Raw genomic sequence first — 22,578 nt, 5'->3', positions numbered from 1 at the left:
AGGTGGTGGGAGGGGGTTCAAGTGGAGCATAAACACCAGCATGGAGCAGTTGGGCCGAATGGCCTGTTTCTGGGCTATAGGCCTGATGTGATTCCTTTTTGATAATTGCTCCAGAAATTCCTCTTCCTCCAGTTTTGTTTCCTCTTAATTCCTTTTTCCTTCCTGTTTGCTCGGCTTGCATCCTTCCCCTGATCTTAAACTTCACCCACACTGCATTTTATCAATCTTCCTCTCCCTTCCCCCCCCCCCCCAGTCGCTACACTCTGAGTAAAGAAGTTTCTCCTTAATTCTCCCATCCCCTCCTACCCTCCTTTAATCTTTTCCCCTCCTTCCTCTGCTCCCCTCCCCTCCCATCCTTCGTCCCTTCCTTCCCCTCTCCTTTCCTCCCTATTCCTCCTCTTCTTGCCTTCCCTCCCCTCCTATTCTTCCTCCCTTGATTCCCTCTCCCCTCCATTCCCCTGCCCTTCTGTCCCTCTCTAGTCTCTCATTCCTGTCTTGTTTTATTTCAGGTAATGAGCAGCTCTGGTTTCTTGTGTTAGTATTGTCACAGTGCTGCTCAGTGCTCAGTAACATATTAACTCACAACGTCCTCGATAAATCAGCTCTGCAGTCTCCACCCCAGGGCCTCTCAGGGCAGCTGTGGTCACAGAAAGGCGAAGGCCCACAGAATCACAGCAGGAAGAGTCAAAACAAAGTTAGAACAGACAGAAGCAGCAGGAGGTGTCAGCTGAGTGATGCAAACAAGTATCATGGTGTCAGTTTTCACTGTGGTAAGTAAAATAGAAATAATGCAGGTTTTAAAGTTGGTGGGGGGGGGGAGGAGGTTCTGAGCTGGTATTCGACCAGGAGAAACCTCTGCGGTGGGGAAACTATCAGACAAACACTGCATCTGACTCCAGCTCACACCCGCCACTCAGGATCCTTGACACTGGGATGACACCTGTCACTCAGGACTGCACATCACAGACCTGCCTCTCACTGACCATCACCTGCTCAGTCACTGCTGTTCCTTGACCTTCCCTCAGCTTAATGTGTCAGGATAAAACCCTCTCTAACTCTCAAATGTCTCTATTGTTACTTCAGTATAACCCCTTCCCCTTCCCCCCAACACCATGGGACAGTCATGATGTCAGCACACTAGCCCTTGTGCGTGGAACAGCGTGCATTTGAGTTTATTGTCAGCCAACAGAGTGAAGACAGATTATTGGACATCAACCTGGAGTTCAGCTGTGATGCCCCTCATGGCCAAATGGCCGATTAACACTCACTGCCAAGGATCATACATTGCTAATAGCCACTTGAGACCTAGGGAACTGTATTCAGTACCAACAGGAGAGGAGGAACGGAAATTGGAGAAAAAGAAATTTGCATCCACTTGATCTAAATATTTGCTCAAATGAGGATGTGGAGTGTGGGTTGCTCATCTTGTGAATTGTCAGGAGTTGCTTCACAATTCTATGGTAACAGGCACATTGTGTGATCTCCAGTACTGTTAGTTTCACAGGAACTTCTCTGAAGAGCAAAAATATCAAAGCACATTCAAACAAATAGCTACGTGTCTGAACACTGGGGAGAGGCAGATAAACAACCATCATTAGCAAGTGAAGAAAGCTGGGTTATCAGGAACGGCAGAAATCCCAGCGAAGCTTTCCGCTGGCCATGTTCTGTGTCTCTCTGTCTGCCTCTCTCTCCCTGTGTCTGTCTGCCTCTCTCCCTGTCGCTATCGGCCTCTCCCCGTCACTGTCTGTCTCGTTCACTGTCTCTATCTGCCTCTCTCCCTGTGTCTGTCTGCCTCTCTCTCCCTGTGTCTGTCTGCCTCTCTCCCTGTCGCTATCGGCCTCTCCCCGTCACTGTCTGTCTCGTTCACTGTCTCTATCTGCCTCTCTCCCTGTGTCTGTCTGCCTCACTCTCCCTGTTGCTGTCTGCCTCTCTCCCTGTCTCTCTCTGTCTGTCTCTCTCCCTGTCTCTGTCTGCCTCTCTTACTGTTTCTGTCTGCCTGTCTCTCCCTGTGTCTGTCTGTCTCTTTCCCTGACTCTGTCTGCCACTCTCACTGTCTCTGTCTCCTCTCACTGTCTCTGTCTGTCTCTTTCCCTGTCTCTGTCTGCCTCTCTCCCTGTCTCTCTCTGTCTGTCTCTCTCCCTGTCTCTGTCTGCCTCTCTCACTGTTTTTATTTGCCTCTCTCACTGCATCTTTCTCTGTCTTTGTGTCTGCATCTTTTCTATATGTCTATCTGCATTTCTCTCTGTTACCTCACCATCATTTCTTGGTGTCCTGGTCAATATTTATCCCTCAACCAACAGCACTAAAAATCAGATTATCCGGTCATTATTACTTTGCTGTTTGTGGGATCTTGCTGTGCGCATGTTGGCTGCCGCGTTTCCTACAATACAGCAGCTACACTTCAAAAGTACTTCATTGGCTGTAAAGCACTTTGAGTTGCCCAGTGGTCGTGAAAGACGCCGTAGAAATGCAAGTCTTTCATTCAGATTTTTTCCCAAATTCTACATCTTTAAAACTAATAATGCCAAGAGTTCAAAGAATAATCCTCTGATCTTTCTCCTGGGTGTTGCTCGTAGCAGTGCCGTTGGGAATAATCTTTGATTTCTGGAGACTCCAGGGTAATCCTGGAGGGTTGGCAACCCAATCTATACCCGAGGAAGCTGGAGAACCTGCTATTACCAAATGGATCAGACGAGGTTCCCAAAACACCAATTGATCAGTCACAGCCTAGATTTTCTATTATAATAAAGATCGTAAAATCTAGGCTGACAGCCTGAATAAAATAACAGGAGGAGGAAGAGAGGGGGGAAATTGCGCAGAAGCAAAGACGCTAAGCAGATTTATTTTTTAAAGAAAGGCTCCAAGTTTTTTTTTTGGTTTAGAAAGTGGACCAGTAAAGGTGATTATGGAGGCTGTCAACATACTGAGGAACACAGGAATGGGAGGAGGCCATTCAGCCCCTCAAGCCTGTTCCACCATTACCTGAGATCATGACTGACCTGTATCCTAACTCCATCAACCCACCTTGACTTCATATCCCTTAATACCTTTGTCTAGCAAAAATCTATTGATCTCAGATTTGAATAATGATTAATAGAACTTCATCTACTGTTCCTTGTGGGAGAGAATTCTACACTTCTACCACCCTTTGCTTGAAGAAATGTTTCCTAAATTCTCTCCTGAATGGCTAGGCTCTGATCTGAAGGTTATGTTCCCCTGTCCTAGACTCGCTCCCCCAGCGGAAAATGTTTCTGTCTACTCTATCAATTCCTTTCAAAACTCTAAAAACCTCAATTAAATCACCCCTGAACTTTCGATATTCGAGGGAATGCAATCCCAGTTTAACTAATCACTTCTCATAATCAAACCCTTCAGGTCCTGGTAACATTTGAGTCATAGAGTGATACAGCACTGAAACAGGCCCTTCGGCCCACCAAGTCTGTGCCGACCATCAACCACCCATTTATGTTAATCCTACATTAATTCCATATTCCCTACCACATCCCCACCTTCCCTCAATTCTCCTACCACCTACCTACACTAGGGGCAATTTACAATGGCCAATTTACCTATCAACCTGCAAGTCTTTGGCTGTGGGAGGAAACCAGAGCACCCGGGGAAAACCCACACAGTCACAGGGAGAACTTGCAAACTCCACACAGGCAGTACCCAGAACCAAACCCAGGGTTGTTGGAGCTGTGAGGCTGCGGTGCTCACCACTGCGCCACTGTGCAGCATTCTGGTGGATCTATGCTGCACCCAGGCTAACTGAAGCCTGAGAGCATTGTGTGCTGTTATAAGAAAGAGGAGCCAGAGTGGCCATTTGGCCCCTCAAGCTTGCTCCGCCATTCAATAAGATCTTCTACCTCAATCCACTTCCCACCCTGTACTCTGATGCTTCCTTCCCGTAGTGTCCAAAAATATATCGGTTTCAGCCTTGACTATGCTCAACGACTGAGCATCCACAACCCTCTAGGATAGAGAATTCCAAAGATTCACAACCCTTTGAGTGAAGAAATTTCTCCTCATCTCAGTCCTAACTGCCAACCCCTTATCCTGAGATAATAACTCCTAGTTCTACACTCTCCATCCAGGGAAAACAGCCTCTTAGCATCTACGTTGTCAAGCCCTCTAAGAATCTTATACATTTCAATGAGATCACCTCTCATTTATCTAAACTCCAGAGAATATAGGCCCATTCTACTCAATCTCTCCTCATAGGGAAACTCTCTCATTCCAGGAATCAATCCCTCTGATGTGTATAATGGAGGTGTCATGTTGGGGTAATGTAGGTGGGTCTGTCCCTTGTATCTAAACCATTCTATGCCCAATGCTAACACTTTCAACTGACCTTTCCCAGTGCACTAATAAATTCATTGATGGAAATAGCTGCTCACAAACAGAGAGCTCTCACCTCATGGCTTCAGTGAGTTGATCTGGTGAGCAGCCAGGCTGTAGTTTTAATGTTCAGTCTGGGCTGATGTTCCAAGAGTGGGGACAACAGCTGGAGTTGCTACATCTTGTCGATGACCGATGAAAGTCACTCCCACTCTTGATAATCACCCAGCAACTCTGGCTGAAAAGTGGCTGGGTGCTCATACCATGGGGGAGAAAAGGACCCAGGCGTGAGCTTGGCACCCACTTCTTAGAGGGGTAATCTGTCGGCACTCTCTGAAGAATGGCCACGTACCTAGAAAGAAGAAACCAAGAAAGCCTTGTATTTCTCTCACGTCCCAAAGCACTTCACGCCCAATGAAGTACTTTTTGAAGTGTAGTTACTGTTCTAATGTAGGAAACGTGGTAGCCAATTTGCACACAGCAAGATCCCACAAACAGCAATGGAATAAATGACCAAATAATCTATTCTAGGTGTTGGTTGAGGGATGATTGTCACCCAGGAGACCAGGGAGAACTCCCCTGTTCTTCTTCGAAATAGTGATTGTGGAAGCTTTTACATCCACCTGAGAGGCAGAAGTTTTAACGTCTCACCTGAAAGAAGGCACCTCCAACAGTGCAGCACTCCCTCAGTACAGCACTGGGCGTGTCAGCCTAGTTACTGTGCTCAGGTCTCTGGAGTGGGGCTTGAACTCACAACCCTCTGATAGGCAGGAGTGCTACCTACCGATATTTTAGACAAGATATCAGGAGGGCAGAAGGGTCTTGTAGAACCACATCCCCAAGGCAATAAGTCAAAATTGGTGAAAGATCAATGTCCTAAAAGGAAAGCTAAAAGAAATGAAAGAGTGGGTAGGACACTGTTGGATTTTGACCCTTGCTTTTCAGTTAGTTGATGGTTGTAGAAACATCCTGCTATTAGCTGTTATCTGCAGGTCAGTACATGGCCACTATCTGAGGTGCCTCATTTATCAGCAAGTGCAAGATAATCGGGGAGAAAGTCCGCAAGCACAGCCGGATATCAGCAGTATATCAGGAAGGTCTCTGACAGACAACGGAGAGAGAGAGAGAGAGAGAAAGCGAGTGAAAAGGAGAAGGGAACAGAGGAAAATGGATATTATGGGTCATGATACCAGGAGGCGGAAGAAAGTGTTCGCGACGGTAAGCAGCACACATGTAACAATGAAATGATTTAAACCTTTGCTGTAGTGCACGTGTACATAATAGTTTGAGCTGAAGAAGATTTGGGACGAGATAACAGCTGATGTCCAATCCCGCAGGATAACAGGGCCTCCGATACTAGTGTCCTGTGCAAGAAGACAACCGAAACTGGCCGAGGGAAGGAAGTCTAATCGCTCCGCCCCTCACCCTGTTCCATGTTCCAAGCTTGTAATCCGACAAAACCCAGCTGTAATCAAGCTCCGTGATATTCACCCTAGGGCTGGATTCGCACACGCTTCCACTCAGCTCCGTAACACTGACCTTAGCTACATCAAGGCCCAGATAGCTCAAGGTCACCCAGCCTCGCTGAACTTACCTGGATGCACACCAGTACTTGCCTCGTTACTGTCACACTGATAGGCACGTAATGTTCAGGCACCTAGATAACTGCAGTCTCCTGTTTGTACTTACACAAGGCAATAATATTTAAATAGATTACAAACATACACTCTGTAAGGATCAGATTTCCTGATAACTGCAGGTGAATTGAAATTCCAGGCCTTCGAGGATCATAGTTCTAATCCCCAACATGCACGAAGGCCTCTTAAAGGGAGCCTAGATCTATGACAACATGTCCCAGAGATGGGAAAGAACAGCAGCAGTGTATGTAAATAAACTCTAAGTGACCCTTCAGTAGCCTCCAGCCTCCAATCTCTTGCTCTCCATTATAACTTCTCTTGTTTCTATTTTATCAATACTAACCTAGCCATGGCTCCTCTGACCTTTCCTCTCTTGTTCCACCCAAACTCCAGACACCCACTTCCTACACGTACTTCCTCCTCCCTGTATCTTCACCACAACTCCTCTCCCCATCTCCTACTCCAACCCATTCTGCTCCGAGCTCAGAGCTGTGTCCTTGAATACAAGAGATTAAGGGATGATCTGATCAAAGTGTTTAAAATGGGTTTTTTTATTCATTCCTGGGATGTGGGCATCGCTGGCAAGGCCAGCATTTATCGCCCATCCCTAATTGCCCTTGAGAAGGTGGTGGTGAGCTGCCTTCTTGAACCGCTGCAGTCCTTGGGGTGTAGATACACCCACAGCGCTGTTAGGAATAAAAACAAGAAATGCTGGAACCACTCAGCAGGTCTGGCAGCATCTGTGGAAAGAGAAGCAGAGTTAACGTTTCGGGTCAGTGACCCTTCTTCGGAACTAGTGCTGTTAGGAATGGAGTTCCAAGATTTTGCCACAGCAAAAGTGAAGGAACAGCAATATATTTTCAAGTCAGGATGGTGTGTGACTTGGAGGGGAACTTGCAGGTGGTGGTGTTCCCATGCATCTGCTGCCCTTGTCTTTCTAGGTGGTAGCGGTTGCAAGTTTGGAAGGTGCTGTCGAAGGAGCCTTGGTGAGTAGCTGCAGTGCATGTTGTAGATGGTACACACTACTGCCACTGTGCATCGGTAGTGGAGGAAGTGAATGTTGAAGGTGGTGGATGGGATGTCGATCAAGCGACTGCTTTGTCGAGCTTCTTGAGTGTTGTTGGAGCTGCACCCGTCCAGGCAAGTGGAGAGTATTCCATCACACTCCTGACTTGTGCCTTGTAGATGGTGGACAGGCATTGGGGAGACAGGAGATGAGTTACTCGCCGCAGAATTCCTAGCCTCTGACCTGCTCTTGTAGCCGTAGTATTTATGTGGCCGGTCCTGTTACATTTCTGTTGATGGTGGGGGATTCATCGATGGTCATGCCATTGAATGTCAAGGCAAGAAGGTTAGATTCTCTCTTGTTGGAGACCGTGATTGCTTGGCATTTGTGTGACATGAATGCCATTTGCCACTTATCAGCCCAAGACTGAATATTGCCCAGGTCTTGCTGCATGAGGGCACAGACTGCTTCAGTACCTGAGGAGTTGCGATTGGTACTGGACATTGTGCAATCATCAGTGAACATCCCGGCTTCTGACCTTATGTTGGAGAGAAGGTCATTGACGAAGAAGCTGAAGATAGTTGGGCCTAGGATACTAACTTGAGGAACTCCTGCAGTGATGTTCTGGGGCTGAGATGATTGGTCTCCAACAACCACAACCATCTTCCTTTGAGCTAGGTATGGCTCCAACCAGCGGAGAGTTTTCTCCCCGATGCCCATTGACTCCAGTTTTGCTCAGGCTCCTGAGAGTCATTGAGTTATACAGCACAGAAACAGGCCCTGCGGCCCATCGTGTCCATGCTGGTCATCAAGCACCTATCTATTCTAATCCCATTTTCCAGCACTTGTCCCGTAGCCTTGTATGCTATGGCGTTTCAAGTGCTCATCTTAATACTTCTTAAATGTTGTGAGGGTTCCTGCCTCTACCATCCATTCAGGCAGTGTGTTCCAGATTCCAACCACCCTCTGGGTGAAATTTTTTTCCCTCAAATCCCCTCTAAACCTCCTGCCCTTTACCTTAAATTTATGCCCCCTGGTTATTGACACCTCCGCTAAGGAAAAAATGTTTCTTCCTATCTACCCTATCTATTTGTATACCTCAATCAGGTCCCGCCTCAGCCTTCTCTGCTCTAAGGAAAACAACCCTAGCCTATCCAGTCTCTCTTCATAGCTGAAATGCTCCAGCCCAGGCAACATCCTGGTGAATCTCCTCTGCACCCTCTCCAGTGCAATCACATCCTTCCTATAGTGTGGTGCCCAGAACTGTACACAGAACCCCAGCTGTGGCCTCACTAGCATTTTATACAGCTCCATCATAACCTCCCTGCTCTTATATTCTATGCCTCAGCTAATAAAGGCAAGTATCCCATATGCTTTCCTAACCACCTTATCTACCTGTGCTGCTGCCTTCAGTGATCTATGGACAAGTACACCAAGGTCCCTCTGACCCTCTGTACTTCCTAGGGTCACACCATCCATTGTATATTCTCTTGCCTTGTTAGTCCTCCCAAAATGCATCACCTCACACTTCTCAGGATTAAATTCCATTTGCCCATCTTACCAGCCCATCTATATTGTCCTGTAATCTAAGGCTTTCCTCCTCACTATTTACGACACCACCGTGTCATCTGTGAACTTACTGATCATACCTCCTATATTCATGTCTAAATCATTAATGTACACTACAAACAGCAAGGGTCCCAGCACCGATCCCTGTGGTACACCATTGGTCACTCGCAAAAACAGCCCTCGACCATTACCCTCTGTCTCCTGCCACTAAGCCAATATTGGATACAATTTGCCAAATTGCCCTGGATCCCATGGGCTCTTACCTTCTTGACCAATCTCCTTCATGTAGACTACGTCAACAGCTTTACCCTCATCTACACATCTAGTCACCTCCTCGGAAAATTCAATCAAATTTATTAGACACGATCTGCCCCTGACAAAGCCGTGCTGACTATCCTTGATTAATCTCTGCCTCTCCAAGTGGAGATTAATCCTGTCCCTCAGTAATTTTTCCAATAGTTTCCCTACCACTGATGTTAGACTCACTGGCCTGTAATCACCTGGTTTATCCCTGCTACCCTTCTTGAATAATGGTACCTTGATGCCAAACTCAGTCAAATGCTGCCTTGATGTCAAGGGCAGTCACTCTCACCTCACCTCTGAAATTCAGCTCTTTTGTCCATGTTTGGACCAAGGCTGTAATGAGATCTGGAGCCAGTTGGAACCCAAACTGAGCATCAGTGAGCAGGTTATTACTGAGCAAGTGCTGCTTGACAGCATTGTTGATGACCCCATCCATCACGTTACCAATAATTGAGAGTAGAATGTTAAAAGGATGTGAGATGCAGAAAAGGAGAAATTATTTCCTCTGGCGGGGAAATCAAGAATGAGGGGACATTCAGGGCTGATGTCAGGAAGCACTTCTTCACACAAAGGGGAGTGGAAATCTGGAACTCTCTCCCCCAAAAAGCAGTGGATGTTGGGGGTCAATTGGATCTTTCAAGGCTGAGATTGATAGATTAGAGGGAGTGAGGACGTGGAGGGATTTGAAAACAAGGATTAAAATGTTAAAACTGAGATGTTGGTGAATCGGGAGCCCGTATAGGTCAGCGAGCCCAGTGTATGATGGGTGAACAGTGGAACAGGCTGAAGACACTGCATTGTCTGCTCCTGTTCCTATGTGGAAATCACAGAATCACAGAATAATACAGTGCAGAAGAGGCCCTTCGGCCCATCGAGTCTGCACCGATGCATCAAAACACCTGACCTGTCTACCTAATCCCATTTGCCAGCACTTGGCCCGTAGCCTTGAATGTTATGACGTGCCAAGTGCTCATCCAGGTACTTTTTAAAGGATGTGAGGCAACCCGCTTCTACCACCCTCCCAGGCAGGGCATTCCAGACCGTCACCACCCTCTGGGTAAAAAAGTTCTTCCTCAAATCCCCCTTAAACCTCCCGCCCCTCACCTTAAACTTGTGGCCCCTCGTAACTGACCCGTCAACTAAGGGGAACAGCTGCTCCCTATGCACCCTGTCCATGCCCCTCACCTCCCTCTTCCTTCCACAATCCACAGGCCTATAAAGCCCAGGCTCAAACTTGCCGACCCCCACTTTGTGATCTGTCTTCTCCTCTCTCCTACAGTTTTCAGTCTTGGTCTTTCTGTCTGGACTCTCCATTAAAAAAAGGGAAATGAGTTGAGTTCAGCGTTTGACAGGAGGCCTGGAGGCTGCAAGGTTGGGCAGCAGGCTGAGGGCAATTAGGGATGGGCAATAAATGCTGGCCTAGCCAGTGATGCCCACATCCCACGAATGAATAAAAAAAAGGTTTGCAGAAGTTATTTAGCCTAATCAGGTTCCTAGCCTGACAGTAGTATGGATACATTTAAGGGGAAGCTGGATAAACACATGTTGGAGAAAGGAACAGGAGGATATGCTGATTGAGTGAGACAAAGTAGGGTGAGAGGAGGCTCATGTGGAGCATAAACACTAGCACGGACCAGATGGACTGAATGGCCTGTTTCTTTGCTACAGACCCGATGGAATTCCACGTAAGTAAAGAGAATGGAGACGAGAAATCCAGAAAATTACTTGGAGTTGAATCGCAAGAGTAGGGCAAGGGGTTAAAGGGATAAAAGATAAACTTAGGTGTGATCTGACAAAGTTCTTCTTCAGACAGAGAGTGATCAAATGCCTGGAGTAGCGAGTAGTGAAGATGAAAACCTGCGAATCATTTAAGGAACAATTTGATTCAGCAATAGGGAGGAGTGGAGCGTTGTCCTGGGTGATAGACTAAAATGGATCACTTTTCCTCATCTGACCGAACAAAATTAACTGCAAGAAATTGCATTTATATAGCCCCTTTCACATCCTCAGGATGTCCCAAAGTGCTTTACAGTCAATGAATTGTCGGAGTGACGCCCACTGATTTTCAGAATTACCCAGTGACCCACACAGATAAAGAAGTGCCGATACCGAGCTCGAGTCTATGCTGTGTGAGCTGCTGTCAGACAGTGGAGCGTCTGTAATGTTACAGCTACTCTCAGCACTTTTGGTCTGGTTAAAAGAACAAAAAGCAGTTGTCCTGTCCCTGCGCCTGATTACCTTTCAGTGACTCCTGTCAGAAAGTGCCTGCGTATGTGCGCGCTCAGGTGTGTGTATGTGTGGGTGTGCACGTGTGTCAACATGGTGAGGACAGAATCAGGCTTGGTTGTGACACACCCCATCATGGGTTCCCAGATGATAAAGGGGCATTTGGCTGAGGTGCTGGAGGGCAATGGTGAGGCCCCATGGAACTGTAACTAGTAATAGTCAGCAGCATCAGCGGACGGGGAAGATGGCGCGGGGGGGTGTGCAGGCAAACAGGAAAATTGGAAACAAAATAAAAGAAGTCCCAGTTCGGGCACCAAGTGTGCTGCAGTAAGAGCACAGAAGACAGGTCGTCCCCTTGACTTACGTTTGGTGTTTCCCTTCTTCTTTCACAGATAAAGAGCGTTGGTCCAAAGCTGCTTCCCTTCCTGAACGCTTTCTGCATCTACTTTGTGCTGTGGCTGCCCGTCTCTCACCCATCCTGGTTTGGTGCATTGATTAAGTGTCTGCCCGTTCTGTGCCTGGGCTTTTTTGTGCTGGCACACAGTATTGGCCTGGGGGTGTTTCACTCGTACTCCAGAAAAATCCTCATCGGCCTTCTCTTCTCGGCCCTCGGTGATGTTTTCCTCACTTGGGGAGATCAAGGATTCTTCATCTATGGTAAGGCTTCGACATTTAACGTCTTATAAGCTCGGCCTTGGGTGACAGGAAGAGAAGGGGGATTTCAGAAGAGAAGGGGCTGGGGGAGTCTTTAGACCTGCTGGGGAGCCTTTTACAGTCACAAAGCGACCTTAGGGCTTGTCATGAAAAATACAAGAAGGGAAAGAACTATTTCAGTGGTGGAATTCGTTCAGGACAAAGTCTGCAAGGATGCAAAACAAGAAATTATCTTTTTTATGCTATCATATCTCAGTATTTATCATCCACAGATAGAGCACTATATCAGGAGGAGCTGATTGGCAGTCAGGAGTATGCACTCAGGCCTATCCTTCCCTTCACAGTCCTGGGCTGCCCTGTTTTAGACTGCATTTATCTAGCACCTTTAACTTTCCAATATCCTTCACAGGAGTGTAATCAGACAAAAATTTGACACCGAGCCACATAAGATATTAGCACAGCTGACCAAAGCGTAGTCAAGGAAGCAGTTTTTAAGTAGCCTGGTAAAGGAGGAGGGAGAGAGAGGAGGAGAGGTTTAGGGAGGGAATTCCAGAGCCCAGGGCTAAGGTAGCTGAAGGCACTGCCGTCAATGGTGGAGTGATGGAAATCAGAGGATGCGGAAGAGACCAGAATTAGAGGAGCACAGGGATCTCGGAGGGTCATAAGGCTGGAAGAGGTTGCAGAGATGAGAAGGTGCAAGGTTACGGAGTAATTTGAACACTAGGATGTGCGTTAGAAATTTGAGGCGATCAGGTTTTTTGTGGAAGGGCTGCAAAGCTTGTGGATTCTGATGTCCTTTCATTTGTTCATTCCAACTTTCACGGAGCTCTGATCTGAGATTTGGTTCATGCACCAGTATCACTGCACCCTCCCACCCCGTTATCTCAGTACACTTGTCCTTTGCTTCCTCACTGCCACCTCTGCGATCAGACTTTGGATCATTGATTTAAAGTGACTCACCTTCTAGCTAGCTCTGTATCTGTGTGGCAGAGAGATGCAGAGTTCAAGATGTGACACCCTCGAGTTTACAAAGTATCCGAGGTTCATTTTCCTGTTAGCTGAGCTTTGCTCAGTGTGTCACATTTCTGTGGTGTTTTTAACACAATCACTTTAACCAGTACACCACCTAACGTGTACGCAAGTCAGAGCCCCCGAGTTCCCTACTTTCACTGAAAAAATACTGGACGACCCAGTTTAAAATTTGGAAGTATTTTTCCATTTGATTACATTAGTTCCAGTTATTCTTGTGTGTAATGATGTGGAGATTAAATATTAATGATTAAAGTTTTCAGCCAGTTTTAAATATTAGGAGAGTGGAGAACTGTCAGCATGATCCCATCCATTTCCCTGGCCCTTACCCAGTTCCAAACTCTGTACTCATTAAAACTGGTAAATTTAGTTTAGGGACAGGTCTGCACCACTGACCCCCCCACCCTCCGGTGTGTGTGTGTGTGTTTCTGCGTGTGTGTGAGAGAAGGGAGAGGTTAAACAGTACAGCAAACATTATCATGCTTTGAAGTGCAATTAGTGATTTGCTAAAGAACTCTCTCCTGTGCCCATATAGCTGAAGGTGAATTTCACTCACTAGCACCACCCTGTGGACAGCAACTTAATACCAGCTGTAACATTAAATGTGAAGCCCCCCATGGCCAAATTGCCTGTTTCACTGGCAGGATTCTATGACAAGTTTGCTGTGGCTCAGGGGGTAGCATGCTCACCTCTCAGTGAGAAATTTTAAGTCCCACTCCAGCAACTTGCATATAAGATCCAGACCAACACTCTCAGGGCAGGACTGAGGGGGTGCTGCATTGTCGGAGGTACTGTCTTTTGGGTAAGTTGTTAAACAGAGACCCTGACTGTCCTCTCAGGTGGATGTGAGGGATCCTGTGGCTGCTATTTTGCAGACGAGCGGGGGAATCCTCCCTGCTGTCCGCACCTCAATATTTATCCCTCAGTCTGTCATGATTGTATGTGTGGGCTTGTGTATTAGAGAATATATGATACTTGGAAGGGAAGCTGAAAGTAGCTTTGTGCTTTGGGGAAAAACCTAGCCTGGGGGTTGTTGTCAAATAGCCTTTGTAGCCAAAGTGAGAGCAGTAAGCAAGAACTCTACAGAAATTTTTAATAAAACACTTGTTAAATCTTTGTTAAAATTACAGCTGTGATTTCAAGTGTGATTCATTTCAACCTGAGATGTGACACTGCGGAACATCACAAAAATCAGATTATCTGGTGGTTATCACATTGCTGTTTGTTGGATCTTACTGTATGCAAATTGGCTTCTATATTTCTTGTATTATAAAAGTGACTAAAAGTTTCAAAAAGTACTTCATTGCTATAAAACACTTTGGGACATTCTGAGGTTGTGAAAGGCGCTATGTAAATGAAAGTTCTTTCTTTAACGACGGCATCATAAAAGTATTAGTCACTAAACTGAAAATGAACTGCTCCTCTGACATCCTTTAATTAACAGGAAAGGCCAACACGTGCATGTGTGTGAAATGAGTGAACAACACCCAGTCCATAGGAACTGGCTCCATTGCTTACTTCCCCTTGGCTCAGGTAACAGGGTGATGTTAAGACAGGAAGATCCCGACATTGGTTCCTGGTCTGTGCTGGGTTAGCAGTACAGGACACTGCACCGCTTCCAGACTGGGGAAAGGAGGGAGAGGAAAAAAACTTCCCCATCCTGGTCTCCACTGTGACCCCACACTCACTGGGAAAGGCACTTGAATAGTGGATGAGGACAGGCTGCGATGCCTCCCACAGTGGCACATCCTACCAACCTTTGCTACCAACAACAACAACTTACATTTATATAGTGCCTTTAATGTAGTAAAATGTCCCCAGTGTGCTTCACAGGAGCGGAAATCAGACAAAAATTGACACCAAGCCACATAAAAAGGCATTAGGACAAGTGACCAAAAGCTTGGTCAGAGAGGTATGTTTTAAGGAGCAACTTAAAGGAGGAGAGAGAGGCGGAGAGCTTTAGGGAGAGAATTCCAGAGCTTAGGGCCCAGGCAACCGAAGGCACGGCCACCAATGATGGAGTGATAAAAACTGGGGATGCATAAGAGGCCAAAATTGGAGGAGTGTGGAGATCTGAGAGTGTTGTGGGGGTGGAGGAGGTTACAGAGAGGGTCTTGAGAACAAGGATAAAAATGTTAAAATCGAGGTGTTGCCGGACAGGAGGAAGTGCAGAAGTGGGGGGTTTTTTTTGACTTAAAGAGTTGTACCTTTTGCTTTTCAGGCATGTTGATGTTCGGAATCACTCACGTTCTGTACACTTGGGCGTTTGGGCTGCGTCCTTTCAGACTCTGGATGGCTTTATCTCTACTGGTGCTCGGAACGGCCTTCTACGCTGCAGTCTACTCATACCTGCGGGGGCCCATGGTCTACGCCATGGCAGGGTATGTCTTGGTGCTGGGGACAATGAGCTGGCGTGCTATGGCACGGGCAAGTTGCTCCAACTATGACTGGTCCTGGGGCCGCGGCTGCACGGTGGCAGGAGCTGTGGTCTTTATAGTTTCTGATTTCATCCTGGCCATCGACAGGTTCTGTTTCCCTGTGCCCCATGCCCGCGCCTTTGTCATGTCCACCTACTACATGGCACAGATGCTCATCTGCCTGTCCATCATCGATCACAGTGACCGGGACAGGCTCTGGAAGAGAAGTTAAAGGCACAGGGCTATCAGCAACTGAACGAAGGGACTAAAAGCTGGAGCTTGCTGCTGTTGCAAATGTAACATGAATGGGCGCAAGCAATTAACAATGTTTAATATGAATTAAACTTGCGTGTGCACTCATTCCTTCCTTCATGTCCTGGGTGTTGCTGTCTATCACTGTGATTTCTTGGGCAGACAATTATTAGCTGGGATCATGGACTCGACTTTTCACTAGTTTTATCAGCGAGATGTGGCTGAAATTGGTCAAACCAGCAGAAAAGATGATGGATTTCTGGCGCAGGTTACATCCAGCGTAAATCGAGCTTCCACGATCCTTGGCGCAGGGCTAAAAAATGATTCCTCTGGAAACTGGCTCCGCCCTGGCAAGCGGCTCTGCCCAAAACAGGCCCACGCCACCCCCCCCCCCCCCCACCCCCAGGTCAAATTAATTACCTCGGCTCGTTTCCAGCGATGTCACCCATTTGCTGGCCTTCCTGAAATGAATGAATAGGCACATTTTAAAAGTTTTTACAAATTAAAAAAATTTAACATACTAGCAAACTGACGAACGTCCACTAGTGAAACTAGTAAATGGTTCAGTGGAGTCTGTTTAAGTCATTTTCAGTGAGTTGAAATCAGGTTGCTTGGGCGAGGGGCCGGGGGCGAGGGGCCGGGGACGAGGGGCCGGGGACGAGGGGCCGGGGGCGAGGGGCCGGGGACGAGGGGCCGGGGGCCGGTCACACTTAGTGAAAATGATTTTTTTAATGAAACCCATTTTCAGTTGCATTAATAAAACTGCACCAAGTTACCCCTCAAAATGCTGCCCGATTGTGCTGGTTCATCGAGAGATTTTATCTTTGTGATTCTGAAAATGAGATTAGGTGGAAACTCAAACTTGTTTCGGAAAAACAACGGCACTTCAAGTGCTTTTTGCATCCAGAATCCCCATTGTCCCCAAAGGACAAACTCTATCCCCAGGAGCTTGATATCAAACCACAGGATCATCAGTGAAATGAAGAATGATCAGAAACTGATGATAGGAAGGAATATTTTACATTTCTAAAGCACCTTTCACAACATTCTGAAGTGTTTTGCAGCCAATGAAGTACTTTTGAAGTGTAGTCACTGTTGTAAGAAACATAGTGAATTTTCACAGAGCAAGCTCCCACAAACAGCAATGACCAGATAATCTGTTTTAGTGATGTTGGTTGAGGGGTAAATATTGGTCCAAGGACACTGTGGTGAACACACTGCTTTTCTTCAAATAGTGGTCATGGAATCTTTTATATCCACCTGAGGGGGTAGATGGTGCCTTGGTTTTATAATCGCATCTGAGATGATGACACCTCTAACAGTGCAGCATCTCCTACTCCCTCAGTACTGCCCCTCCGACAGTGCAGCACTCCCTCACTACTGCCCCTCTAACAGTGCAGCACTCCCTCACTACTGCCCCTCTGACAATGCAGCGCTCGCTCAGTACTGACCCTCCGACAGTGCAGCGCTCCCGCAGTATTGACCCTCCGACAGTGCAGCTCTCCCTCCGACAGTGCAGCTCTCCCTCAGAACTGACCCTCTGACAGTGCAGCGATCCCTCAGTACTGACCCTCCAACTGTGCAGCACTCCCTCAGTACTGACCCTCCAACTGTGCAGCACTCCCTCAGTACTGCTTTGCGAGTGTCTGCTCAAGTCTCTGGACTGTGAATCGAACCCACAACCTTCTGATTCAGAGGTGAGAGTGCTGCCCACTTTTTTTTTATTATTCATTCATGGGATGTGGGCGTCGCTGGCTAGGCCAGCATTTATTGCCCATCCCTAATTGCCCTTGTACTGAGTGGCCATTACAGAGGGCATTTTAAGAGTCAGCCACATTGCTGTGGATCTGAAGTCACATGTAGGCCAGACCAGATAAGGACGGCAGCTTTCCTTCCCTAAAGGACATTAGTGAATCAGATGGGTTTTTACAACAATCGACAATGGCTTCATGGTCACCACTAGAATAGCTTTTTAATTCCAGATTTATTAATCGAATTCAAATTTCACCATCTGCCGTGATGGGATTCGAACCCACATCTCCAGAGCATTGGCCTGGGTCGCTGGGCTACCAATCCAGTGATGTTACCACTATGCCACTGAATCAAGCTGACACATTTTTTCTACTCTCTTACTCTGCATGTTCCTTTCTTATTTCACCTTTCTTATATTTCATCCACTCGCATTCTCTTTCCCTATCTCTGCTTCTATGTCTTTGTCAACAAGTCCCCCCCACTCCCCGTTGTTTCTATCCCTCAGTTTTTTTATTTTTAATTTTTCCACCAGAGGGCAGTGTCTATACAATTCCAGCTGTATTAACTCTTTGAGGTCTGCTTAAAAACTTTTTTTTGTTCTGTCACGGGATGTGAGAATCACAGGCCAGGCCAGCATTTGTTGCCCATCCCTAATTGCCCTTGAACTGAGTGGCTTGCTAGGTCATTTCAGAGGTCAGTTCAGAGTTAACCACATTGCCGTGGGTCTGGAGTCACATGTGGGACCAGACCAGGTAAGGACGGCAGATTAACTTTCCTGAAGGGCATCAGTGAAACAGACGGGTATTTTCTTAACGACAATCAATGATAGATTCATGGCACCATTACTGAGACTCGCTTTCAAATCCAGATTTTCTTTTTATTAATTAATTGAATTTAAGTTCCACCAACTGCTGTGTACCCAGGACATTAGCCAGGGCCTTTGTATAACTAGCCCAGCGATATGATCACGACAACACCATCTCCCTGCTTGCAGGTGTTCTTGTCGTACACCTCGGCAATAGTTTACTCAGTGACCTGGAGGGCTGGACTGACCCCCGTGGAACTGCACCCCAGCATCTTCAAAAGGAGAGGGGAAACGGTGGGTGGAGTTCAGTAAAGTACAAATCCATCTTGCATTTATATACATAATATTACAAAGAATTTCCAGCAGAGAAAAGGCCATTCGGCCCAACTGCTTCATGCTGGTGTTTATGCACCACATGAGCCTCCTCCCACCCCAACCTCATCTCACCCTATCAACTTTCCTTTTATCCTTTTCACTCTCAGGTGCTTATCCAGCTTCCCCTCAATTGCACCCAGTCCTCAACCGCTCCCTGTGGTAGTGAGTTCCACATTCTCACCACTCTCTGCATGAAGAAGCTTCTCCTAAATTCCCTATTGCATTTATTAGTGACTCTCTTATATTTATGCCCTTTAGTTCTGCTCTCCCCACAAATAGGAAACATTTTCACCCACATCCACCCGATCAAAAGCCCTTCATCATTGTAAAGTCCTCCAACAGGTCACCCGTCGGCCTTCACTTTTCTATAAATAGTAACCGTGGAAGCTTTTCTATCCACCTGAGGGGACTGACAGAGCATTTACATCTCAACTAAAATATGGAACCTCTGACAGCGCAGCACTCCCTCAGTACTGACCTTCCAACAGTGCAGCACTCCCTCAGTACTGACCCTCCGACAGTGCAGCACTCCCTCAGTACTGACCCTCCGACAGTGCAGCAATCCCTCAGTACTGACCCTCCAACAGTGCAGCAATCCCTCACTACTGACCCTCCGACAGTGCAGCACTCCCTCAGTACTGACCCTCCGACAGTGCAGCACTTCCTCAGTACTGACCCTCCGACAGTGCAGCACTCCCTCAGTACTGACCTTCCAACAGTGCAGCACTCCCTCAGTACTGACCCTCCAACAGTGCAGCAATCCCTCAGTACTGACCCTCCGACAGTGCAGCACTCCCTCAGTACTGACCCTCCAACAGCGCAGCACTCCCTCAGTACTGACCCTCCAACAGTGCAGCACTGCCTCAGTACTGCCCCTCCGACAGTGCAGCACTCCCTCAGTACTGACCCTCCGACAGTGCAATGCTCCCTCATTACTGACACTCCGACAGTGCTGCGCTCCCTCACTACTGCCCCTCCATCAGTGCAGCGCTCCCTCAGTACTGACCCTCCAACAGTGCAGCACTCCCTCAGTACTGACCCTCCAACAGTGCAGCACTGCCTCAGTACTGCCCCTCCGACAATGCAGCACTCCCTCAGTACTGACCCTCCGACAGTGCAGCACTCCCTCAGTACTGACCCTCCGACAGTGCAGCACTCCCTCAGTACTGACCCTCCGACAGTGCAATGCTCCCTCATTACTGACCCTCCGACAGTGCTGCGCTCCCTCACTACTGACCCTCCATCAGTGCAGCGCTCCCTCAGTACTGACCCTCCAACAGTGCAGCACTCCCTCAGTACTGACCCTCCAACAGTGCAGCACTGCCTCAGTACTGCCCCTCCGACAGTGCAGCACTCCCTCAGTACTGACCCTCCGACAGTGCAGCACTCCCTCAGTACTGACCCTCCGACAGTGCAATGCTCCCTCATTACTGACCCTCCGACAGTGCAATGCTCCCTCATTACTGACCCTCCAACAGTGCAGCACTCCCTCAGCACTGACCTCCGACAGTGCAGCACTCCCTCAGTACTAACCCTCCGACAGTGCAGCACTTCCGCAGTCTGACACTCCGACAGTGCAATGCTCCCTCAGTACTGACCCTCTGACAGTGCAGCACTCCCTCAGTACTGACCCTCCGACAGTGCAATGCTCCCTCAGTACTTACCCTCCAACAGTGCAGCACTTCCGCAGTCTGACCCTCCGATAGTGCAATGCTCCCTCAGTACTTACCCTCCGACAGTGCAGCACTTCCGCAGTCTGACACTCCGACAGTGCAATGCTCCCTCAGTACTGACCCTCTGACAGTGCAGCACTCCCTCAGTACTGACCCTCCGACAGTGCAATGCTCCCTCAGTACTTACCCTCCGACAGTGCAGCACTCCCTCAGTACTGACCCTCCGACAGTGCAGCGCTCCCTCAGTACTGACCTCCGACAGGGCAGCACTCCCTCAGTACTGGCCCTCCAACAGTGCAGCGCTCCCTCAGTACTGACCTCCGACAGTGCAGCACTCCCTCATACTGACCCTCCGACAGTGCAGCGCTCCCTCAGTACTGACCCTCCGACAGTGCAGCGCTCCCTCAGTACTGACCTCCGACAGGGCAGCACTCCCTCAGTACTGGCCCTCCAACAGTGCAGCACTCCCTCAGTACTGACCCTCCGACAGTGCAGCGCTCCCTCAGTACTGACCTCCGACAGGGCAGCACTCCCTCAGTACTGGCCCTCCAACAGTGCAGCGCTCCCTCAGTACTGACCTCCGACAGTGCAGCACTCCCTCATACTGACCCTCCGACAGTGCAGCACTCCTTCAGTACTGACCCTCCGACAGTGCAGCACTCCCTCAGTACTGACTCTTCGACACTGCAGCAAACCCTCAGTACTGACCCTCCGACAGTGCAGCACTCCCTCAGTATTGACCATCTGATAGTGCAGAATTCCCTTGGTACAGACCCTACGACTGTGCAGCACTTCCTCAGTACTGACCCTCTGACAGTGCAGCGCTCCCTCAGTACTGACCCTCTGACAGTGCAGCGATCCTTCAGTACTGACCCTCCGACAGTGCAGCGATCCTTCAGTACTGACCCTCCGACAGTGCAGCACTCCTTCAGTACTGACCCTCCGACAGTGCAGCGATCCTTCAGTACTGACCCTCGACAGCGCAGCACTCCCTCAGTACTGACCCTCTGACAGTGCAGCAATCCCTCAGTACTGACCCTCTGACAGTGCAGCGATCCTTCAGTACTGACCCTCCGACAGTGCAGCACTCCTTCAGTACTGACCCTCCAACAGTGCAGCACTCCCTCAGTACTGCCTCAGCCTATTCAATCTTCACTTATATTATAACCTCTCAGTTCTATGGTTTTTATCCTAGAAAATCTATTTTGCACCTGCTGCTGTACCTCTATATCCTTTTTGTAATGTGGAGACCAGAAATGCACGGTGCTCCAACTGTGGTATACAACAACAACTTGTATTTATATAGCACCTTTAACAATAGTAAAACATCCTCAGGTGCTTCCTAGTATCATAATCAGATAAATATTGACACCAAGACACAGTGATGGAGATATTCGGAAGGGGCGCAGAAACGTGGCCGGAGGAGAGTTTGAGGGAGTGTCTTAAAGAAGGAGTCAGAGAGATTCGGTTTCCGGAACTTTGAGGGAAATTTACCTTTCCTTCTGTTTATACATCGAAGAATGGTCCCACCTCGCGAGTGAGCAGAGATTCAGCTGCCACGTTATCCCTGTCACCAGAGAGCAGGAAAAAACACTCCTTAGCTCTGGAAAGAGATTGGCTCTGTCCCATGACACTGACACCTGCACCTTTTCCGTCTGCTCCTGGATCTATAAAAGCCTGCAGCCTGATGCCAAGAAGCTCACAAGCGGACAGTGCAGCGTCCCAGAACACTGCAAGAAACCAAAGCTTTTAACGAGTGGAGGTAAACAGAGGTAAGGACTGGCTGCTCCTTTCATCTCAACGTATTTCCCTGATTATCAGTTGCTTCTATTTTAAACAGCGAGAGAGAAAGTTTTCATTATTCCAGTGCTGTTCCACACTTCTCAGCATGTCACAGGGTACTTTGAGCATAATGTCTGTATTGTCCTCTTACTGCTCGACCTGATTTCCCACTCCCACCCCACGGTTCTCAGCCCTCCTCTCCTGAACGCGCGAACGCTCACAGGGCTGTTGTTCCATGGTCTCCTTATCTCATCCCAGGATCCGCTCTTTATGTGAGAAGTCACAGAATGAGGTGTCATCCTGTCACTGGGCATTTCAGCCACAATAAACCTAATGCCAAGAGGCGTCGTCCACCAGGATGACCGGTTAGGGATTGGGAGTGAGAATGCTGGCTGATCTTTTCCCTTTCCCTGGTCCAGGGGTTATGGAATGGGGCTCGGCTGTGAGAGAGGATTATACTGAGAGTGGGGGGTGTCACAGAGGGAGAGCTATAACTGACAGTCGTATGTGTCTATTCTGGTTGGTACTTTGCCCAGCGAGGAACCCTCTCACCGCATCATGCCTTATTTTCAGGTTGCCATGGTTCTTCTGACCTTTGCCCTGTCGGTGGTCCTGGCTTGTGTGATGGCAGTGACGACTGATTCAGACCTTTCCTCCCTCAGGTGCGTGATCCACATTTTCTGGGCTTTCCCTCTCATTTTTCCCTACGGAGCGGATCAGGAGCAGAATCAGGACTGGTAGGACAGGGAACCTGCTGGGA

The 22,578-nt window shown here is 48.1% G+C and overlaps 1 protein-coding gene across 3 annotated transcripts; it reads left to right on the top strand.

Moving 5' to 3' along the window:
- The first annotated feature begins 385 nt into the window (after positions 1-385).
- On the top strand, positions 386-15,551 carry LOC137353461 (lysoplasmalogenase TMEM86A-like). Of its 3 annotated transcripts, none has more exons than XM_068019771.1 (4): positions 386-770; positions 5,371-5,556; positions 11,472-11,736; positions 14,984-15,551. In XM_068019771.1, the coding sequence occupies exons 1-4, from the start codon at positions 735-737 to the stop codon at positions 15,409-15,411; spliced, it is 915 nt and encodes a 304-aa protein (XP_067875872.1). In that variant the 5' UTR covers positions 386-734; the 3' UTR covers positions 15,412-15,551. The 3 variants fall into 3 exon arrangements, with proteins under 3 accessions (XP_067875872.1, XP_067875873.1, XP_067875874.1); XM_068019772.1 differs by having other exon boundaries at positions 390-770; positions 5,318-5,556; XM_068019773.1 differs by lacking the exon at positions 5,371-5,556 and having other exon boundaries at positions 394-770.
- Positions 15,552-22,578: the final 7,027 nt, after the last annotated feature.

Source organism: Heterodontus francisci, chromosome 41, assembly GCF_036365525.1.
Source record: "Heterodontus francisci isolate sHetFra1 chromosome 41, sHetFra1.hap1, whole genome shotgun sequence".
NCBI classification, from domain to species: Eukaryota; Metazoa; Chordata; class Chondrichthyes; order Heterodontiformes; family Heterodontidae; genus Heterodontus; species Heterodontus francisci.
This window is presented reverse-complemented; position numbering and strand designations above follow the sequence as displayed.